The sequence below is a fragment of the Hyaena hyaena genome, unplaced genomic scaffold (genome assembly GCF_003009895.1).
Source record: "Hyaena hyaena isolate Hyena2069 unplaced genomic scaffold, ASM300989v1 scaffold_1160, whole genome shotgun sequence".
Lineage (NCBI taxonomy): Eukaryota > Metazoa > Chordata > Mammalia > Carnivora > Hyaenidae > Hyaena > Hyaena hyaena.
In genome coordinates, this window is record NW_024081793.1 from 342126 (window position 1) to 355537 (window position 13412).

The 13412-nt window shown below is 39.6% G+C and overlaps 1 protein-coding gene across 9 annotated transcripts in view; it reads left to right on the top strand.

Moving 5' to 3' along the window:
* LOC120224341 overlaps positions 1 to 13412 on the top strand; it is an 83338-nt gene that overhangs the window by 50202 nt on the left and 19724 nt on the right. For 8 of the 9 annotated variants that reach the window (XR_005526536.1, XR_005526535.1, XR_005526534.1 and 5 more), the window contains 5 exons: positions 2216 to 2258; positions 7259 to 7347; positions 8420 to 8522; positions 11956 to 12017; positions 13118 to 13184. Coding sequence is in view for 2 of the 9 variants with exons in the window: in XM_039222577.1 (XP_039078508.1) it covers positions 2216 to 2258; positions 7259 to 7347; positions 8420 to 8522; positions 11956 to 12017; positions 13118 to 13184 (364 nt within the window). In the remaining 7 variants the exon portion in view is untranslated. Of the gene's footprint in view, positions 1 to 737; positions 1070 to 2215; positions 2259 to 7258; positions 7348 to 8419; positions 8523 to 11955; positions 12018 to 13117; positions 13185 to 13412 lie in introns of all 9 variants that reach the window. The other variant, XR_005526537.1, reaches the window with a different exon arrangement.

The window sequence follows — 13412 nt, forward strand, 5'->3', positions numbered from 1 at the left end:
TTTGACTTTATATTTGAAGTATGTCATTCTGGAGCCTCATTGTTACAATTTCTTCCATCCAGAACTTTGATGAAAAATATCTGACTCCCATCACTGAATATTGCTTAAGAGAAGTCTGGTCTTCCTTATTCAATGTTACTCACTTTTTCTGTCAGGATTTCAGAAGAATTCTTTATTTTTCCTCCAAGTCCAATGCAGCAAGATGTGTCTTGATTTATAGTATGCTTTCTTAATTTGCAAACTTATTTTTTTTTTCTGAAAGGTACTTTCTCTTAATCACTTTGAATACGTCTTCTCAATTTGCTAAGTTTTTAAATTCATGGATGTCCAATTACTATACATAGGATCATTCTCTGTCTTCCGTTTCTATTAGCTTTTCTCTGCTGCCTAATTTCTACATTTTTCATGAGCCTTCACTGTTCTTACTTCACACCTTTGTCTTTGTAGTTATCAATTATGTATGCTGTGGTTCTTGCTGTTTCTAATTTATTTGTTTAATGATATTATTTTTGTCCTTAATTTGTGTAGGTCTGTAATCTCTTTTCCTACTCATGCTGGATATATTAAATTTGTGTCCTTGGGAAGATTTTTTATAGAACAAAATATGTATATAGAATTACATAATGTGAATAAATCCTTTGAGGTAATTTGTTGGTTGCCACAATTCACCCCATCTAATGGGAAGTGTGCCCCATTACCATAGGAGGCATATTCTCAGGTGTGGGTATTTTTCTCAGACAGATAAAGACCCTGGAGCCTTGACATCCTTCCTGCAGTCGCTTTGGACACTCCCACTTCATTCCTCTCCTCCCAGCAGCTGTTGCTGCTACTTCCTAGGAAGAAGAGGGAAGTCATAACTAAGTATATCTTCTCAGGCTGAATCTCTCAGACGCCGGGTTATTGGTGAGAATGCCAAAGTTGGGTTGACGCATTAGTGCAATGTTTGCATGTGAAGGTAGTAATTCCTGGTTCCACACTCTTTTGCATACTGCCTCTATGCCAGCTTCCTGCATTTGCTTCCTTGGTTTTTGCTCGATGACACTGGGTCATCTTTTCATAATTGGTCAAGGTAAGGGATCCCTACATTACTACTTTCAGGACACTATCGTACTGGAGCCTGCTCTCTAGTCTACAGTGCCTGACTCTTTGAAATACAAAGAAAAAACAGAATGAGTTGCACAGTTATTTCAGATGCAAACCATGAACTCTAATTATAGAGCCTTTCTTCAACAGGACTTTGACCCCAACACTAGAAATCACCCTAAAAAAAACCTATTCATTCAGTCTAGTACATAAAGTATGTGTGTGGTGGAGCGAACCGTTAAAAAATGATTTCTGGTGAAATTTAGAATGGCACTCCAAGACATGTCCTTTATTGTGCTGATACCTATAAATGAAATGTCTGGGGACAATGAGCATACTATGAGGAGGTCTTTAATCTAGGAGATGCCCAGCTCACTACATAAACATATTAGCCAGATGATTTCTCAGCTATTCTCTGCTTTTGCTCTTTTGACATGATCACTGACAAAGTGCTTCTGGCTTCCAGTGTTGGGCCCAAACTTGTACTGCTAAACCCTCTTGCAGCAGTATCTCCCCCACAGTTGTGATGCAGTGTCCTCTGAGAAGGCCACATAAATCCAGTCTTGTCACAGTTCTGGAGGTCACTGGTTGATTTGCATAAGAATCCCATGGAAGGTGCTGGGCCTTGAAGATTAATCTTGTAGAAAACTTGAGAGCCCCAAAGATTACATTGGAGACTACTTGCCTAGTGTTGTGCAGGGTCGCTGCTCAGTCTATACTTCATCATTGATTAATTTTCCTTCTGGAACTGTAAAAAGGCCTATGGCAAAAACAAATAACAGGACCATTTCCCTTAACCTCACCCTAGTGTACTTTTCTATTAAGTTTAGAGAAATGAAAACAAACCAATTTATTATTCTTGGAATGAAAATTTAACATTTTGGTTTATTTTGCCTATGTGACAAACTAAATTTAAGAGGGTGCTTATAATCAGATAAGAAACCTGAAATGGATTTTGAGAGAGAATTACTTCACTCATGCCATTACCATTCCCCTCCAAGACAAACTAACCCAATAAAAATTTCAAATCATTGATTGAAGTTTTTCCCAGGTTTCAAAGATGAAAGAGGTTACTATCCTCTCTAGAAAGTGCTCTTAAATGCAACTTAACATTGTCCAATTTTCTTCTAAGGTAATGGATTTCCAGAGCTGTGGAAGGGACTGCATTGTATGTGGTAAGCAGCTGACTGTGGACATGTTAGTGGAACAGGTTTGTAGCAATACTCTCTGCTCTCCTTCAGCCTTTTGTCCCCTTCACAATCACCTGATGCTCTTTTGCTGGGGTTACATCCAGCAAGTGCTGTGGTCAGCAAGATAAGGATTGTGATGCTTTTGGCCAGCTCCATAATGTTAACCCAGTTGAAGCCAGATGGGAGTGAGACAAGAGGAGATAAGAAAAGAGTTGCCTCTTCAAGGTCATGCTATATAGGCCATTATTGAAGTCGTAGGCTGTATCCACCTGCTTCCTTGGGAAAATAAAACCTAATCTCTTTGAAGTGTGCTTAAGTCTGCAAATGCTAAGAGAATGGAGATGCATCTTTCAACTAGGAAACAATAGAGGAAGGCTCTTCTTCCCATAAAACAGTAAAGCTCCATGTAAGCCCTAGTCTCTCCCTAATCTTTGTTCACTGGCACCATGGGTCATTTGCAGCATCTTGGTTGAGGTAACCCACAGGAGAGTTCTGGGCTGGGCCTGCAAAGGAACCTTGTTGAGGAATGGCTGGGTGAGCTGTTACTGCTATAAAAAGAGAAAGAATCTTTCTCATTCACTCCAGAACTGTAGGAAAGGAGAAAAAAAAAAAAAAACTTCACAAGACAACAGGCTGAATACAAAAAAATGCAATTATCTTTTATTCATTCATATTCCATTTAGTAAGAGAAAAATTATACGCTGTTGGGCTTGGTACCCTTTAAAACATTGAAAAATCAATCAATCAAATAAATTAGGTACTTTGGAATTTTACAGCCGATGCCAAGGACATGCCATAGGGATTGCTTATGAATTCAGAACTATTTTTTCTAAGATATAGTGCATTAAAAACATTTTGAAATGATTTGAAGCAATACAATATAATAAAAATAAATGTAGAAGAGGAAATAAAAACAACCGGGCAGGGTCTTCATTTGGAAGGGGAAAAATCCATGCAAAGCTTGGCCCTGTTACATTTCAAATGTGGTATCAGGGCTTTAGTTTTCAAAAGAGACTTCAAATAGAGTCTGCTAAAGCCCATGTGTGGCCTTGTTGTACAGTGAGGGGAAAGTCTTTGTCACATACTTCTCGGCTTGAGAATTCATTATACAGCATCAACCACTCTTCCCCAGGCAGTGTCCATGGTCCCTGGTGATGCTAAGGTCAGTCTCTCTACTAAAGCTCAGGGCAGCTGTTCCGTGGACCTAGCTATCAATGTGAAGGCAACATTCGTGCCCCTGTGTAATTTTGTCTGTCTCTCCAGCTATCTAGAAATGTAATTACTCATTCGTATGCTGATTGTCATTGGGGGATATTTGCATACATATTTTAACCCACCCATTTATGAGCTGCTTTTTGTATTTTCTGTTATCAGAGCTTTGGCATCTAAAGATATTTATTAGTTGACATGCTTTTGTGCTCTTCTAAGGCAAAGTGCAACATACGTAAATCAGAAGTACTACATGATGCTGAAATACTCCCAAGCTTTGTAAGAATAAACAGATTCTCTTAGTGGAAATAGACATTTTAGTGGAAGTAGTACTTTAGTCATACTCTAAAATTAAAAAAATTAATGCAAATATGTTACGTTTGGGAATTCTCTTTATCAGATAGTATATCTGATAATAATGTATAATTTCTTTTTTTTTTTTTTTTAAATTTTTAATGTTTTATTTATTTCTAGGAGAGAGAGAGAGAGAGAGAGTGAGCAGGGGAGGGTCAGAGAGAGAGGGAGTCACAGACTGAAACAGGCTCNACAGAGCCCGACGCGGGGCTCGAACCCACAAACCACGAGATCATGACCCAAGCGAAAGCCGGACGCTTAACCGACTAAGCCACCCAGGCGCCCCCATAATGTATAATTTCTTAACTCTTTTTGGTAATCAAATTAATTTTACACTATTGTGGTATCTACTTATTTAACTATTGATGTTTTCATTATTTACATCATCTGACAAACAATATCATGATAATCTGAAAAGTGTTTCTGGGTCCTGTAGGGACAATGGCTCTTTATGATAATACAAGCAGTGACATTGTGGTTGTGGGAAAGCCACCAACATAAAAGTAGAGAGGAGAGAGGAGGGACTCATAATGCAGAGCCCAGCATCATGGTGGGAAACTGAAACCAGGAAGATGAGGATGATAGAGAACATTCTAGAGGCAAGAATGTGAGACTGGCCACAGGTTATAAAGGATGAGTAGCTTCCTTGATTGCTCTGAAATGTAACAGCATTATGTAGCCCAGGCCTTCAGTAATATCTGCTGTGTGCTTATCTTTAGGCAGTGCTACTCTGGGAATTGAAGACACCATGGTTTTTTCCCATGATAAGATAGAAAGCTGAAAAGAAGAGAATATTCAGGAAGTCAAGTGTGGAGACTGAGAACGGAAGCAGGATAGAAAGCTAGGTAATTGGGAGAAAGATTGTTCCCTAAGAAATCTTCAGCAGTAGTAGGTGAGGTGCTGGCTATTCTACTTGCACTAGGGGAATAAGCAGTATTCTTTAAGGATTTTTTTTTTTTTTAATTTTAGAGAGAGAGTGTGGGCAAGCAGGGGAGAGGGGCAGAGAACCCCCACAATGTACAGGTTACATTAATTTACTTCAAAATCCTTAGTTTTTTTTTTTTTTTTTTTTAATAATCCCCTGAATAGAATTTTACTATCAATGTAGGGAGAAAATTACTATAAAGTAGAACCTCAGTGCCCAGATCATACGAATCTGAATATAAGGCAAGGTGGGTAGGAGGCCACTGAACCCAGGAACGCTGTGGGAAAGGAGGTTAAATTCAGCGCCAAAATGAAGGGGAGGCTTGGTGAGGCTTCTGGGAACAGTGTCTTCCTATAAATGTCATTATGTGTCTATTCTAACTTGAAGATGCAGGAGAATTGTACCTTCCTGCCATTATAATTCTGCCCAAACATAAAGCTCTAGATGAAACAGTTGTTCTATGATTAAATTATGTTCATATGAACAAACTGCGATGGTATAGCTTCTGTGGGACCAGCCTTCTCATGTGTGACACAGGACAAGTTACTACCCAGTCCAAGCCTTATTTTCCCCACACACAAAACAGTACACTAACAGGCAATTCAGACAGTCATCTGTGTTAATCCCCTTCTTTTTTTAAGAGTCATCACCACAAGTTCCTGAGGAAGAGGGTTAATTTAAAGTCCATAGTCCAGGCAGGAAATGGTTAGCTGGGCAATTTACAGTGTAAAATACAGGGTATTAATCACCACAGCTGGATCAGAGTATAAGGGCTAGGGGAAATATGGGAGATATGAAAATAGTGATAGAGAATAGTCAGCATGTCCTAGAATATGGCTTGACTTTGGGGGTTCAAAGTCAGACTTTTTGGACAAATAAAGTCTGTAGAATATAATAGAAATATAAGCACTGTGGGTTCTGTGCAAGAGGGAGTGGGGTTTTTTTTTGTTTGTTTTGGTTTTGGTTTTTTTAAGATACAGAGATTGAATGCTTAGTGAAGAAAAAAAATTAACATCTTTATGCCTTGGCCAGTCTCGTGAGAAGTTCCAGTGCCTGAAAAGTGAATCTCATTAGAGCCACTTCAAAAAGCGGCTCCCCTTCCAAAAGTGGGGGAGTGGAAAGGGGGTGATGGGCATGGAGGAGGGCACTTGCTGGGATGAGCACTGGGTGTTATATGGAAACCAACTTGACAGTAAACTATTTAGGAAAGAAAAAGAAAAAATTTACAATACAAGAAAAAAAAAGCAGCTCCAATTGGTTAATCAATGAAGGAAATGCACTTGAATATTTTTTGAGTCATGATCAGGACCAACTTGTATCACTTCTCATGACTATGTTAGGTAACCATTAGTATCTTAATAGTCTTCATTAAATTTTTGGAACCTTTTTTCCAAAATCAATTGCATCTGTCCCCTCAGATCTGCCTCATGACATAGCCTAGACCATAACTAGGATATTAAGGCTCTACACAAAGATCATTCTACCAAGAGTAGGATAACTTTGGTCTCTCCTTTTACTTCCTTTCTAGACTTTCTAACCTTCTACCTGTCTCATTCTGTCAGCTTTTGGGTTAGACTTCAGCTCTGTCATTGGGACTTAACATGCCTTTGGCAAGCCTCAATTTCTTGGTCATTGCTGTGTGATATCCGAAGGACCAGATGGCAGTATGCTGGCAAGTGCCTTGAAAAGTGAAAATGTTATCCTTGATAGGGGAGAGTTTTGACCCTTACAAGCGGTAGATGACTTTTGTACCACAGGCAAAAGAAAGGCTTGTTCCCTCCTCCTTCATTAGCTTCTGATTATCCTTGCTGCTCTTGTGTTCACACATAAATTTGTCCATTGTTAGCCTCAGAGTTGTCCAGGAGCCTCTGCTAGGGATGCATGTTGTTGTTTTTCCTTCCTGCTTCAACACATCAGCCGGAAGAAATGGTGGCTGATTGAAAACATTGCCTTTCTCTGTGATGGCCAGCACACTGCAACTGGGCACCATCTTTCTTGTGATGCTCTTAGTAACAGAGGAGTGGCTCAGTGGGTCCCAAACATGGATGCAGAAAAGCATTTACTCACGTTAGAGGAAGGACATAGGAGCCAATGACAGTTCTTCAAAAATTTATTATCAGAAAACCAACTGGAAAAGTCCCAGATAGCATGAAAGCACCAAGATGTTGAGCCAACATTATTCTCTAAAAGAGTGGGAGAACATTATGATGTGCTCCTAAAAAGAAATGTATTAAATTTATAGGCATACCTAAAATAACTCCTTCTGTCACTTAAACCCACATATCTTGGGCAAATGCACCCTGGCTTCTTTAAAGAGTTGTATGACCCTTATGGACTCCAATGTCTGGTGTGTAATAGGTCCCTTACAGTTTTTGATAAGTGAATATGTTAATAAAAATGTTTGTATAACGTGGGCCAGTGGTTTCTCTTAGGTTTTAAACTAAAAGAGTATCATACTGTACTTGTTAACTGAGAAAACCCTTTTGTGCTCTTACAGGTATCCATATATCATACCTGACACTTGGACAAAGCACCAGACCTGCAGTCAGAGAAAAGCCCGACTTCAAATCTGGCCTGCCACTAACAGTAAGGCTTCAATTTCTTTATCTCTAAGTTGAAAGATGGTGCTTGAACAATTTATTTTTCTATATGCCATATAATCTTATACAAATACATACAAATTAACAACTCCTGGCTGATAGGTACGGGAAAATCTTGGAGTCTGCTGATGAGACAGGACAAGTTTAAAGGGTATGATTCAAGTTCATGACAGTCTCTTTAATGCAGAAGAATCTTAGAGCTAATTATATAAAGTGCTTCCAAGCTCTTGTTTCAGTCCTGATAGAGGCTTTTTATTCAGTCTTCAAACATTCCCAGTGAACCTTCTATGTCCTGTTACCCTGTTACTGGGACCACAAGGCAAACGTTCTACCTCCCGCTGCTCACAGATTTCCTGAATTACTGAGAAGTGGAGTGTGGTTTTGCAGAGATAAGGAAATAAAGAGGGGTTGAAGTTTTCCCCCCAAAGAGAAGCAATGGCTGCTGGGGTGAAGATGATCCGATTAAGGGAAAGGAAATCAGAGAGGAGAAAACAGCCAAGCAAAGGGCAGGCTTATGTGATTGGAGAGTGCCCAAATCTGGGGCTCAAACTCTTTAAGAAATCACATAACTCTCATATTCCTCTCCTAACTTCCCAACCTTGACCCCATACCAGAGGACTAGGAAAGATCTCATTTGGCAAACTGGTGTGGGACCTTTGGGATGCAGTGGGCAGAAGATACCGCAATCTGAAATCACATGTGGTAGCCTGGGAGGCAGGATGGGGCGGCGATAACATGTGACAGAAATGTGCTAAATCCCTCTGTGCCAGGTCCTGTGTGAAAGACTCTAACATACCTTGTTACCTTGGTCTTTTTAAACATTATTGTTTTCCTAAGTAGGAAATATTGTCAAACACACAGAAAATAATGTGACATCACCGGACTCCCCCTCTGCCCCCGTCTTCAACACGTGTTAATATTAATGCTAATAGTTTGTGACATTGATAAAGATCTTTTTTTTTAAATATAGAAATACAATCTTACACATTCAGTTGAAATGCTAGCTTTTCACCCATCCAATTACATTTCCTCTCTCTATTCTCACTATTCACCTGAAGAAAAGGGGAGCTACCCACCTGCCAGAAGCACAGCATCTGAGTGGCAAGTCAATGGTGGCCAAAGGTGGCCAGCAGGAGAGGTGGCTGGCCAAGGAAGCTACAGGCGAGATACCCAGGGGCAGGAGTTCCTGAAGAATCCATACTGTGCCCTGGGAAAGAAGGCAGTGTCTCCCAGACCCAGCCAGCACCAATGCGCAGATGATAGTTTTACCAAAAAAGCCATGCCATTTCTGCGCTTCCTCCCCAACCCCTTCCTCCAAGAGTGCTCAGGTCTTTTAAATTAAATTTGTATCACTAATTCAGCCATGGTCCCAACAGGAAACAGATGGCACTTTCCAAACAGTATAATTTGAGGAGGGTTTATTTACAATAGGACTGTTTACAAAGATGTGGGTAGAGGGAACCGCAAGAGACAGCAGAGTAACCCAAGGCTGATAGCAGCTGCTAGTTAACCTGTAGGCCGAGAGCTGAGGGGAGGGAGTGCTTACTGGAGCCCAGAAGCCCAGAGAGTGAAGCAGAGTCCAGTCCTTTGAGAGGAGCCGTGAACTGTTGTGGGGCAAGACCAGCCAGCCTACCTCTTGGGCTAAACACAGAACGAATCCCCTAACATCAATTTCAATCTGATCCCTTGCTGTGGATCCCTTAGGAAGCCAGAGGGCACTGGAACTCATTTACATAAGTCTATATAGGTCAGCCATAAATTTACATGCCAAAAGTATTTTACCAACATTGCAAAGCTTTGCTATGTGATATTTCATTGTTTCAGTACTAAGTACAGTAAAACCTTAGATTGCGAGTAACCTGTTCTGTGAGGGTTCCACAGGATGAGCAAACACTTCTAATAAATTGTAACTTGATAAATGATTGATGCCTTGCAGTACAAGTAGTACATGATGCTGAATGTCACATGATCACAAGTGAGCCAATGATTCTTGAAATTCACTTTGATATACAAGTGCTTTGGATTACAAGCATGTTTCCAGAAGGAATTATGCTTGCAAACCAAGGTTTTACTGTACTTTGCAGCTTCTATAACCGCTCCTTTGTCCCAAGAATTATTTACAAATGAATTTCTAAATTTTCAAATTAGTAAATTTGTGGTTATCTTTTATAACTGAATATAAATTTTCCTGCTTTAAAATCAGAAAGCATGGGGCGCCTGGGTGGCTTAGTCGGTTAAGCGTCCAACTTTTGCTTAGGTCATGATCTCGCGGTTCGTGGGTTCGAGCCCCACGTCGGGCTCTGTGCTGACTGCCAGCTCAGAGCCTGGAGCCTGTTTCAGTCTGTGACTCCCTCTCTCTCTGACCCTCCCCTGCTCACACTGTCTCTCTCTCTCCTAGAAATAAATAAAAACATTTAAAAAAAAATCAGCATGGTCTCGTGTAAATTTTTATTGTTGCTGTTTCTTTTGCGACCTAGCAGATGGTCATTTAAAAAAATGTTTGGGGTGCCTGGGTGGCTCAGTCGGTGAAGCGTCCGACTTGGGTTCACATCATGATCTTGTGGCTCATGAGTTTGAGCATCGCTTTGGGCTCTGTGCTGACAGCTTAGATCCTGAAGACTGCTTTGGATTCTGTGTCTCCCTCTCTTTCTGCTCCTCCCCCACTTGCACTCTGTCTCTCTCTCTCTCTCTCTCAAAAATAAACAAACATTAAAAAAAATTTTTTTAATGTTCAATATGTAGGGTAAGATTTGCAGTCTCTAATTGTTGATTACAGAGTTCAATATATTTCCATTAGATGTGGCTTGTGATATTTTTGTTCAAATCTTACGTGTTCTGAATTTTTCTAATGTTTTCCTAAGAATTTCAAAGTTTTATGTGCTTGGCGATCTGGTTTTTGTGAGTTTGGTCAACATTTTCAACTTTTCTTTTGTCAGTTTCTTACTGCACTTCTGTCTATCTAGTTATTAACTATGTAACAAAAATCAGGTAATACCTGCCAAAAGAATTTAGCATTGCTATTAAGTCTTGCAAATGTTTCCTCTATTATTATAATAATTCTCTTTGTCCTAAATAAGTTTTACCTGGAATTCTCTTTTATCTGCTATTAACATGGCTAAGCAAGTTTATTTTTAACGATATTTTCTCAGATATATTCAGCCTTTAACGTTCAAAGCTTTTGTGTGCTTACATTTTAGTATCTAATGAACAGCGAGTAGCTGGATTCAATTCTGTATTTTGGTTACTGACAGAAAATAAGAAGCAATTTTTTTAAACTTTTTAAAAAATGTTTTGTTTATTTCTAAGAGAGAGAAAGAAACAGCATGAGCAGGGGAGGGTCAGCGAGAGAGGGAGACACTGAATCCAAAACAGGCTCCGGGCTCTAAGCAGGTAGTCAGCACAGAGCCAGACGCGGGGCTCGAAGTCAGAGGCTTAACTGACTGAGCCACCCAGGCCCCCCAGAAGCAATTTAAATCTATTTACTTTTATTGAGATTATTAATATATTTAGAATCTGTTAAATGTTTATTTTTGAGAGAGAGAACACAAGTGGGGGAGGGTCAGAGAGAGAGGGGAACAGAAGATCCAAAGCAGGCTCAGTGCTGACAGCAGAGAGCCTGATGTGGGGCTCAAACTCATGAACCATGAGATCATGCACGACCTGAGCCGAAATCAAGAGCTAGATGCTCCACTGACTGAGCCACCCAAGCACCCCTGCAGTTTTTGTTCCCTGTAGCTGTTCTTTCCAGATTTAACTGAATTGATAGAAACTTTTTTCATTTCTTTCCTCCCTTCCTTTTCTTCTCTTTTTATACTGGGTTAGAATTTATTAATTTTATTTCTATTTTCTTATGGCATTAATTCAATAATATCTAAAGTTAAACAATTTCTCCACGATAGTTCCACAAAACTAAGGACATTAAGTTTTTTAAACTTTGCATTTTCCATTTAGTTGTTACTATTTTGTGCTTTATTTCCACCTTGCTCACAAACTCCACCGAAGTCATATATCTAAATTATTATGAGTGTTTGAAGGAATGCTTCCTTACTTTTACTATCAGTCTCTTTGCTCACTGTGTTTCTTGATCACTTTTGATTCTTGAACTTTTGCTTCCTTCTTTGGTTTGGATTCCTCTCTTGCTGATACTCATTCTTCCATAGTTTTTACAGCAAAGGGGTGGGTGTGGGTGGTAAATTGTCCCAAGGTAGATATATATATATAAATATATATATTTATATATATATTTATATATATATTTATATATAAACTTTTTTTTTCTAAAAGACCGCATCTACTTTCTCCAATATGGGCATTATAACTCTTTTAGCTGTCAGTGTGGTATATATTCTCATCTAGTGTTCCTTAGGCCTACTTAGTATTAGCCAAGCTAGAAATTCTGGCTTTGACCTCCTTATTTATTTTAACAGCATGAGAATTCCCTTCCTCTTATTTTGAGCATCATTTTGTTACATCCCATATTTCTGAGGAATTGAAGGACAAGGCAGGTGTGCATTTCAGCTCAGACAACTGTGATGTTTGCTCTTAATGTACTTGACAATATTGTGATGCCAGAACATTTTTCATTCTTTTATAGAACCTCACAGAACATCTACAACATGCAGTGTTCTAAAACCTGGGAATACAGACATGACTAAGGTACAGTCCATGATCTAAGTGACATGCAATTAATCACTGCAATTAAAGGAGAGAATTCTGAAATAGAGGCATGAATGATAGTGGAGCACAGAAAAAAATCTGGCTCTCCATTTTTTTTTTTTTTTTTAGGGGAGGAGATTGAATTTCAACGTACTGGTAAAGACTTGCCCAATTTCAGACAGGTATTAAACATAGAGCTGGGATATATGGTCCACACAAAATGTTGTGTTTCTGAAAGCAAGAATAGCAGCTATCTCCTTAATGTAAGGGCTCAGTTGTGAACAGTGTGCATTGGCTTAGAGTTCTGGTTACCTATCAGAGTTAGAATGAATAAACACTTATTAAATACTCTCCCAAGGGTCTCACACCCTTCATCCCTACCCCCATTTGAGGGAAAAGCAACAAAACAAAACAAAAACCAAAAAAACCTGCACTCTAAGTCTGAGCTCTCTCTGGGTTCTGCTTACCCAGCACTGAACACAGAGCTCAGGGGCTAAATGAAAGTGGATTGTAAACCAGAAATTGCTGTTCCAGAAAGTATGAGGTCATAGGAAAGAGCAGAAAAGAAGCCCTACTAAGATGAGAATTTAATTCTAGAGTAGAGGCTTGATAGAATTTTATGCTCGGTGGGAGGGAAGGAGATAATATCTGGGACAGTTTGTAGCCTCACTAAACAAGGACTTCACGTTGGAAACATCTAGGGAACTGCAGCCAAGCCTCCTGCTGTTCTCTCCTATTGATGAGCAGAGAGACTTCTCAGAGACCTCACCTTAATTTCCTGCCCAGTTGGCAGCCTTTGAATTTTTCAATAAGTTGTACGTTAAATAAAGTTGTTTTCTTCCCCCTCTTCAAATGCTAGTTTTGTCATATGATTAGTGTGTGTTTTTGATCTGGAAAATGCTCTGAAAGGCATTAATTGTTTCATCTGATATTAATTTGAAATGAAAAACAGAAAAGGGGCGGGCAGATTTGCTACACTGATAATGTTTTGTAGCTAATTTGATTTATTAGGTAGGAAGAAATGTCAGGAAAATCTTAGGTATTCACTTCAGCAAATATGTCTGCTGCCTCCTATTAACCCACCGCCATTTTCTTTTCAGAGAACACTGCAGGAGCCTTTCCCTGTCTGTGTAGCCTGTTCACCTCAGCCCAAGAGCTCGGCCTCAGGTAATCCCAGATTTCACACTGTCCTGGTGCTCTGCTTCCTAGGGTGGTGAAATAATTTGTTTTCTTAACATCTTCAACTTTTCACTATTAAAATACAGGTCTTTGACAGCTAGGGGAGATAGCAACATGGGTCAAAGAAAAGGAGTTTTTCCAGAGACCATGAAAAGCGGAATGGGGGCAATATTTTTCTCTCAGACATGTGTTAAGTTGAGCATGCATCTCAGCCCA